At 34.6% G+C, this 9,763-nt stretch overlaps 1 protein-coding gene across 1 annotated transcript; it reads left to right on the top strand.

Moving 5' to 3' along the window:
• Nucleotides 1–753: 753 nt before the first annotated feature.
• On the top strand, nt 754–7,561 carry LOC128988524 (actin, muscle). Its single transcript, XM_054409898.1, has 5 exons — nt 754–907; nt 990–1,145; nt 5,130–5,508; nt 6,013–6,120; nt 6,822–7,561. Exons 2-5 carry the CDS (start codon nt 1,020–1,022, stop codon nt 7,337–7,339), a joined length of 1,131 nt encoding a protein of 376 aa, XP_054265873.1. The 5' UTR covers nt 754–907; nt 990–1,019; the 3' UTR covers nt 7,340–7,561.
• Nucleotides 7,562–9,763: the final 2,202 nt, after the last annotated feature.

Below are 9,763 nucleotides of genomic sequence, written 5' to 3'. Positions count from 1 at the left end.
ACCGTCGGTTCGGACCAAGGCCCTAGGTACCACAGACTCTGAAGGGGCGCCCATGAGCCCAGCACACATACTAAACCAACTTACTGTCCCATCTAATGAACTCAAAGGCCTACCCTGAATGGGGCACCCATGATCCCAACACATACTAAACCAACTTACTGTCCCATCTAATGAACTCAAAGGCCTACCCTGAATGGGGCACCCATGATCCCAACACATACTAAACCAACTTACTGCCCCATCTAATGAACTCAAAGGCCTACCCTGAATGGGGCACCCATGATCCCAACACATACTAAACCAACTTACTGTCCCATCTAATGAACTCAAAGGCCTACCCTGAATGGGGCACCCATGATCCCAACACATACTAAACCAACTTACTGTCCCATCTAATGAACTCAAAGGCCTACCCTGAATGGGGCACCCATGATCCCAACACATACTAAACCAACTTACTGTCCCATCTAATGAACTCAAAGGCCTACCCTGAATGGGGCACCCATGATCCCAACACATACTAAACCAACTTACTGTCCCATCTAATGAACTCAAAGGCCTACCCTGAATGGGGCACCCATGATCCCAACACATACTACACCAACTTACTGTCCCATCTAATGAACTCAAACAAATAAACAAACCCTAGTGACGCGGAAGGTAAACAAAGTGCATACAAGGTCGGTGCACGACGGGGTGGGTTGTGGACCGCGGGCCATATAAGGCTGTGGAGGGGCGGGGCGCGTCACACGAGGCCGGGGCCAAAAGCGTTCCCTCCATTCCCTTGTAAGGCGGGTGATATTTCGGGGTTGGCGCGAGTCCGGGAGGAGATATAGAGAGTGGCGGCGCGGCAGGAGTGTTCACTCGCTATTCAACACTCGGCAGAGCAGGAGCTCGCGGTCTACAGGTGAGTTGAGTGTCATCAGTGATAACAGTGATATCTTCTGGACTCAGTGGACGGTGGCTAAAGTGTCTGGTTCTCTGTGCAGGTACAATAAGCGACAACCAACAACTTCACAATGTGTGACGACGATGTAGCCGCCCTTGTGGTCGACAATGGCTCCGGAATGTGCAAGGCTGGCTTCGCCGGCGATGACGCTCCTAGAGCTGTCTTCCCCTCCATCGTGGGTCGCCCCAGACATCAGGTGAATAAAACAATAAATAGTAAAGAAAAATAATTTAAACAAAAATTAAATTAGAAAAAAATATAAAATATAAATGGAGTTTGTTACATTCTAAAATAATAACAAAGTTGAACTTAAACAAAAATATTTATGAAAAAAGTTAAAACAATTTCACAAATAGGCAAATGATTTCAAAATATTATATGATAAATGAAAATGCAAACTAATGTAAACAACAGAAATTAATCAAAATACTGAGTCAACGTTTGTAAAAGAAAAATTAAATTTTGTTTTTTAAACTTTGACATGACTTTGAAACAGACTGCAAATACAGACAGAAACAAATTATCGTTTGAAAACAATATTGTAATGATTTGAAAAAAAATCTAGAAAATTAAATAGAATATGTAACAATACAACAGAAATAAATAAATACAAAAAGAAAACAACAAATAAAATCATAACAAATCAAAATAATTGTTTTAACTAATTATAATAATTCTAAAATAAATTTAAAATGGGACTGTTTGCAATCAACTGAAACAAGTATATAAAATAAAGCAATCAAACTAAATAATCTTAAAGAAAACTTTTTTGAAAACCAAGAAATAAAGGGTTAGAACAAAGAATAGCAGTTGAAGTCTACCACTAATAATAATAGTTGAGATTAAAATAATAATATAAAAGATGTAAAAGTAGTAACAGACAAAAATAAAATAAATAATAAACCAGTTTAAATTATATGCCTATCATACAAAACACCAATAGCCAATAGCTGAATTGGTTTAGTTTGAAAACAAACAATTGCACTTTAAAATATACAATACTTTAATATTATAAGGTAGAAATGTAAAAAAAAAAAACAACTTGAATTGTCAAGTAATAAGATTGCAAATTACATTAAAAGCTCAATGGAAATAAAATTTACATGGAAAATAAAAAATAACCAACGACTGGTTTACAAATATTTCACTCAGATGCTAAGACTAAATATATTTTTTTGCAAATTTTGTTTAGACATGCATGGTTAAGTAAAATAATACTTTAAATTATAACAGGGAGATAATATCAAAGGAAAAAGTCATTGCACATTAAATATATTTAACACTAAAACAATGTGGCCTCTTTTTTATGTTTTTAAATAACTTAAAGTTTTTATTTAAATGTTCTTACAATATTTCCATCCGTTTGATTTTTACTTTTACAAAACAGAAGTTAATTATGTAAAACATATTACAAATAAAAATTAGAAAATAATATTATTTTTTTTTACGCTTCAGTTATCACGATAGTATCAAGTTTTCGTGAATACCGATAAGAAAAAATAATTACAAAGGCTATACTGTAACCAAAATAAATATGAGGTTGATAAAATTATAGATAACTTAAATGTATTCAGTAGCTATAAGACCTCTAACTATAAAATAATGGATACATTTTAATGTAAATTTATAATGTTATTGTATTAAATTGTACTGCCAGCCTGAATATTTCTATTACGTTTTAATTGAATTTAATTAAACTGTTAAATCAAATCTGTTAATGTAGTTAAATACAGACACAAAATGCAAACAATTGAACAGTAGGCCGATCTAAATTTATTTATTAAAATAAATAAGTATAATGTATTACATTTTTTATTTTTTTCGCATTATTCACGAACTTGTGAAACATGCAAAATACGGTCCATAATTTTTTCATACAAAAATCTATGTTTTTGCTTACTTAGTTATTAAATAAATATACACATGCACATATAAACATACACATAAATATACTGATGAATATTACTTCGTATTAAAATTTAATATTTAGCTAACTGTCTTAATATAGTATTACGTTTATATTGCACAGACCACAGTACTACACTAATTTAATCATTTAGGGATATTTGATCCTAAACAAACTATATTTTATAAGTTTTGAATATTATTTTCTCTCACATTGTAGTCTAACAACTTTCCTTGAATTTGAAATATTGTGGGATTTCAAAACTATAAATTCGTGATTTAAATGAGCTTTATACACTTTGATCAACCAGTACCATACTCTTTAATCTGTTGTTGTAATAATTTGTCCTTTTTACTTCGTATAAAAATATTCATATTACAACAAAAACTAGAAAATTGCCTGAGCAAGTGGTATTTGTAAAACAGTTTCGTTGGTCTATAGAACTAAAAAAAAAAAAAAAAAACTAAGTCGTAAACAATACAATATTATATGACTTTCGAACAGAATAATAGTTTCATTACAAACCATGCAATCATAAAACTTTATTCGATAAGGTAAATAAACGCTCTAGTTCTTACTACATGTAGATAGTAAAATTATCCATAGTTAAAAAACACGTATCACAGGGTGCTGTAATTATAAAAAAATAACTAACTTTCAATATAAACCCAAAAGCAAAATAAAATATGTAGAATCCTCCTTTAAAACATATTGTTTTACTAATAAACGTTATCCAAACCGTTATAAATATTTTTCAACATCATAACTTAACTTTAGTAAACAGTGTCACATTGTTTAATATTCATAATATCAACATTATTTTCGGAAATTTTTTAAGGGAATTTAAAATTATGAATTGATTTCTTTATGATTGAGGACGATATAAATAGCCCCGGCACGAGCACTGCTCTATGCCCTTATACGTAGCGGGGTTATACTTAGAACAAACTCACTGAAGCTGTTTATAGCTCGCTCCCGCAGCACCCCCCGCGTCTGAGTCCCCCTTGGCACCGTTGTATTTATAAAGAACCCATGCTCTCTGCAAAACGTTTCAATAAATAATAGTAATGACATTTACTGAGAAAGAAAACTAAACTATTATTACTTATTACATTTTTGAAAAAAAAAAAAAAAACTTTACGTGAATTATCAAAATTAAATGTCAAACACAACAGGAAAAACGATAAACTCAACCGGAAGTAATAGATTTGCGTAAAATTTTCTTAAGTTGTTTATCCACATAGTTAGTTGAATTAATTATTTTTGAAATGAAACTTAGAATAGAAAATCGTACTAAAAGATGAAAATACACCGGTATATTAATTAAATAAGTTTAATCGTGAGCAACGAAATTAGGTTTTTAAATTCACAAAAGAATAATAACAGGTTGTAAAATTCATCCTTAAATTAAAAAGTACAAACATTTTGTTCTCCAAAATATACGTCATCACGTAAGAAATTATTTGGAAGTGAATTCTACAAGCTACAACAATACAATGTGTAAGTGTATGGATTGGTTCGTTTAAATGTTTAAATTATCAAACAAATATTAACTTGACTTTTTACTTAAAATTTTACGTCATGCTATAAAACATTACTCTGACAGTAAAGTAATTCACGTGTCAAGATCAAGCGGTGAAAAAGATTTTCTTTTTTTCATATTTTTTGCTGTTCAATCTTTAAAGATCGCTTTATAAGAAACTAAATAAATATTGGAATTGCTTATCCAATTTGGTAATTTTGAGTCGTACTGGCACGTACGCAAAAGTGTGTAAGCACTACTTAAGCTCTAAGTAATTCATCAAACTGATACAATTGTCAAAATTAACTAATAGTATTGTTATTGTAACAGAATTTGGTTTCTCATAACCAAACCGAAAAGATCGAGGTCCATGTTTTTATTTACCAGAATGCGTCTCAACTAAACCGCAGTAGTATTTTTTTATGCCGTTGTTTAAATTATTGTTAGCTCACGATCGAAATTAAAATTACACCGATTCTTCCCAAATTGTAAATTAAGAACCCAGCAAGCTTTTGAATTTATTATGTATTTTATTTCCGTCGCGTTGTCTAATCTTTCCTCAAAGTAATGTATCGGTGATTTATGAATTTTCGTCCAAAACTCGATTTCAAACCAAAACGAACAAACGCAAAATTTATTTATCTGTACAATAATTTTAAATCCTCAAATCACAAGACAATGCCCGTTTAAGTACCCGACGCTTCCCGCAGTCCCCGATGTCTCGCCGCTAAATCTCTCTTCTCTGTTCCCAGGGTGTCATGGTGGGTATGGGTCAGAAGGACTCCTACGTAGGAGACGAGGCCCAGAGCAAGAGAGGTATCCTCACTCTCAAGTACCCCATCGAGCACGGTATCATCACCAACTGGGACGACATGGAGAAGATCTGGCATCACACCTTCTACAATGAACTGCGAGTCGCCCCAGAGGAGCACCCCATCCTGCTCACTGAGGCTCCCCTTAACCCCAAGGCCAACAGGGAGAAGATGACCCAGATCATGTTTGAGACCTTCAACACCCCCGCCATGTACGTCGCCATCCAGGCCGTGCTCTCCCTGTACGCTTCCGGTCGTACCACCGGTATCGTGCTGGACTCTGGTGACGGTGTCTCTCACACAGTCCCCATCTATGAAGGTACGAGACAACACTCTAAAAACTATCAAAGCTTAAAACTGTATAATATTTAATTTACTACAAAAACACACACTGAATTCGATATTAGAGATTTTTAGTGTCTTCTGCTCACATGGAAACCTTTCCTTTTCACCTACACACAGACAAGTCCGCACCAATCACAAGTTCAAAATAAAACACCCTGCATTTAACATACGTATTCCTGTAATAGCAACCTAAACATAAAAACACAATTTTGAAAACTTAAACGCCCACTTTGAATAGCAGATTAAGAGAAAACCAAATCACGAATACAAGTTATTATTGAGGAACAACATTATTGGTTGGGGAAGAACTTCAACCGAATTTTTCGCTGTAGACTGCAACAGTATTTTATTACGTTGGGAATTTAAAATTACAACTATCCTTAAAGAAACAACCATGTGATCAAGGACTGTTTTGATCACGATGTCATATGTTACTTCAGTGTATAACCAATGCTAATGTTTGTTCTTCTTACTCCAGGTTACGCTCTGCCCCACGCCATCCTCCGTCTGGACTTGGCTGGCCGAGACTTGACCGACTACCTCATGAAGATCCTGACTGAGCGTGGTTACTCTTTCACAACCACTGGTACGTATATTCTATTAAAACAATCGGGAAACTAATTAAACCACAAGTAATGAAATCAATTATGACAAAAATATGAATTTAACACAATATAACACGAACTTTGAACGATATAGCTGCATCTAAAGAAAACGAAACCTTAAAACGATAACATTAAAAGTCAAAATGTAAAGATAAATAATTTATAATAAAATTCTCAGGAACTTTGAAATTTGAAATTAACATAAAATTCAACACGAATTTTGAACGATAGTATGTGTTGACATTAACGGCATCTATTGAAAATTAAACCTAATCCTGTGCAACCTTCAACGTTAAAATGTTAAGCTAAATACTTTGGTAATTAAATAAATTAATATTTTAATAAACCCCGCCTCTAGAGACCTGCTGGATTTGTTTAAGATAAAAAGTATTAAAAAGAGTATTTTGGCTCGTACGTGAAGTTTTAATTCGTTTCTAAAGATTCAAAATTTGAAATAATTAGACCTAAGAGCCGAAAATCAAAAAAGAGGTAATTGTTTGTTAATTTAATTTTATAGCTAAAATTCACAATTCCTTACGACCCATTCTAGATGCGAGTTTAAAACGTTTAAGTTAACAAACCAACTCCTCCTAGTCGGACGATTTTAGTCAGTTACAAGCACTCTGTTTTTTTACCATCAACTCTGACCAATTAACTAACCACCGTTTTTCTACCCCAACAGCTGAGCGAGAAATCGTCCGTGACATCAAGGAGAAGCTGTGCTACGTCGCCCTGGACTTTGAGCAGGAAATGGCCACCGCCGCCGCCTCCACCTCCCTGGAGAAGTCATACGAGTTGCCCGACGGTCAGGTCATCACCATCGGTAACGAGAGGTTCAGGTGTCCCGAGGCCCTCTTCCAGCCTTCCTTCCTGGGTATGGAATCTTGCGGTATCCACGAGACCGTCTACAACTCCATCATGAAGTGCGACGTCGACATCCGTAAGGACCTGTACGCCAACACTGTCCTGTCCGGTGGTACCACCATGTACCCCGGTATTGCTGACAGGATGCAGAAGGAAATCACTGCCCTGGCGCCCTCAACCATCAAGATCAAGATCATCGCTCCCCCTGAGAGGAAATACTCCGTATGGATCGGTGGATCCATCCTGGCCTCTCTGTCCACCTTCCAACAGATGTGGATCTCCAAGCAAGAATACGACGAGTCCGGCCCTGGCATTGTACACAGGAAATGCTTCTAAGCCGTTAAACCACCGAAACACCACCGTCTTCCTGTACAAATCTATAACATCGATTCTGACAAGAGTTATACGGTCGTTATTTTTTCTGTGAAAAGGACTGCTTGTGCGAGAATACAGGGATGTACATACGTTCGAGATTGTTTCTCTACTGTTTATATTACGATCATTTGTAAACGTATATTTTAATAAATTTAAATCTTGCTTGACAAGCTTTCGTTTTTACCAAGGTCTTTTTATTGATTCCACCAAACCTATTAGGGTACTCGTTTTGGATTAATGAAACAGTTGGTTTAAAATGTAACCGTTTAATCAATAAACGGCTCAGTTCTTGGAAATAGTTCTTATTTTATTACAAACGAGTACAATTCGAATCTTTGGTACAAGAAATGTTAAACTTACAAAACTACAATTTATTGTCAAATAAATAAATATTGGAATTAATACTACCTATTAATTTTAAGGTAATTTCAGGTAATTAACTACCTATACAACGAAGAAAGAGTAATGAATGGTGAATTTTATCAATTTCAATCAATCTAATCAATTATTTAAGATGGGGACGCCATTAGGTGTGTATTTTCAATAATGTATTAGACCATTTAAAGTTTAACTTGGTTCAATATCCAAAGTTTCTTTTTTAAATAATAAAGGGGAAAAGTTAACCAGCCATAAATAACAATGATAAGTGTTAACAAATATTAAAATATAGTTAAAAACAATTCTGTCGCCAAACCATAGCAATGGTATGGTAATGTGATAGGCTATTCCATAGACGATTTGACCCATATAATTACCTCCAATTTTACGGAGAAGTGTACCTACCTTCGATTTAAAGTTTTTTAAGTGATTAGTCCAGTACCTAACAATCCATCTTAATTATTAATCTTGGCCCTCGGCCGAATCCCGAATCAGTAAATTACAGTACGGTCCACACACAAGAGTCTGCAGTTGAGGGAGGAGCCTATTTACCATGTGACTTCGAAGGAGCCAATGAGGCTGCACGTTGTTGCCAAATATAATAATACCAGCTGATTTGAAAACATTTATTATAGTGTCGTCAACAGGCGATATGGCAACCACACCAGCCCTGTCTTGTGATTGGCTGACGCCAACTGCAGACTCTCGTGGACCCTAGTATAGTTAGCGATCAACAGAAATTCGATGATTCAAATATCCCAGCTTCTTAATAAAGATTTGTCTTGTACAATCTTGGGAATAGAACGAAATTATGTTGGTAAATAGATTTTACCAAAACCATTCGTACGTCCATCGTCCATGAACCAATTATTAATTAATAACCTTTTTATGTAATAGGTAATTTGCAGTTTTTTGGAAGCTCTTTGCCAAATTTATTAAAAGCAGTTATTCAATTACCATCGTAATTAGATCTGAAATAAATATTGTCGTTGTTTCTGAATTAATAGTAAAACGAAGAAAATTCAATATAATTTTATCATTCAAAGAATATTTTGTAAGTTGTAAGATTTAGGTTTGTTTAAGACTGGAGGTGAACAAAATTAATAACTTACGTTGATATTAGATACAACATCAAGGAGTGATTTACCTACCAAAATCAGGGTACAGCTTATTAAACAAAGCCTCAAGTCTATTTTAAATCCATGTCCATAAACTGAGTTGTCTCTTGTTAGAATCTGACTGTCGTTTAACTCTGGGTAAAACCTTAAAACATTCAACTGACGTACATCATGTTTAATTCATGGTCAACATCACTGGATCTTTGCAAGTGAACTCTAGGAATGGAGTAAACGCAAATAAGGGGGCGAAGCCCTAAAGGAAATCGCCTTCTTCGTTGCCACGTGTCCCTCCCCTGGACCATGCTTTAAAAGGGACATCTCAATCTCAATTGTAAGAATTAGAGTTATAAGTAAGGCGGCTAAAAAGGAATTTTACAGAGAAAACCTTTATTTTAGTGTACCACACGTATAGATCATAAACTACTGTACATTTGATTGGCTTTTGGTATAAACACACCTGCGCGGCACGCGCGCCGCGCCTTGACGATCTCGTGTGTTTCTTCGCATTGGCATTACTTAAGTCATATTTGTTTTAACGCGTCATAACGTGCCGCGTCCTGTGTGTTGTACTCTGAAGGACAATTAAACATATTAATACACACTTATTTGCCGAAATCAATAAATTATGATGTTTTCTTTAACATTGTAAAATAGGGAGTAATTTAAGCGTATACCTTTCTTATACAAAAGAAATTTTTCGTCATACTGCAGCAAAAATGGCCGTTTTTAATGCATTCGTTGTGGGTTTAAAGTAGTATTTTTATAATTTTAGTCTCTAGGCAGTAAAAATTAGCTGTTGTATAAATTTGTAAATTGAGATTGTGACAATCGTATCGATAGAAATTATTTATCGATTGATTTATTGGTACAAGGTTTTAGCAAATTATTG

The sequence above is a fragment of the Macrosteles quadrilineatus genome, unplaced genomic scaffold (assembly GCF_028750875.1).
Source record: "Macrosteles quadrilineatus isolate MER2022 unplaced genomic scaffold, UCM_ALF_1.0 Scaffold_3__2_contigs__length_128488019, whole genome shotgun sequence".
In the NCBI taxonomy this organism is placed as follows: Eukaryota; Metazoa; Arthropoda; class Insecta; order Hemiptera; family Cicadellidae; genus Macrosteles; species Macrosteles quadrilineatus.
This window is presented reverse-complemented; position numbering and strand designations above follow the sequence as displayed.

What these genes read in the sequence shown, in the direction of transcription:
- LOC128988524 (XM_054409898.1), top strand. Translation starts at nt 1,020, where the DNA reads ATGTGTGACGACGATGTAGCCGCCCTTGTGGTCGACAATGGCTCCGGA. An exon ending in TGGGTCGCCCCAGACATCAG is followed by an intron (nt 1,146 to 5,129) that starts GTGAATAAAACA and finishes CTCTGTTCCCAG; the next exon opens with GGTGTCATGGTGGGTATGGG. An exon ending in CACAGTCCCCATCTATGAAG is followed by an intron (nt 5,509 to 6,012) that starts GTACGAGACAAC and finishes TTCTTACTCCAG; the next exon opens with GTTACGCTCTGCCCCACGCC.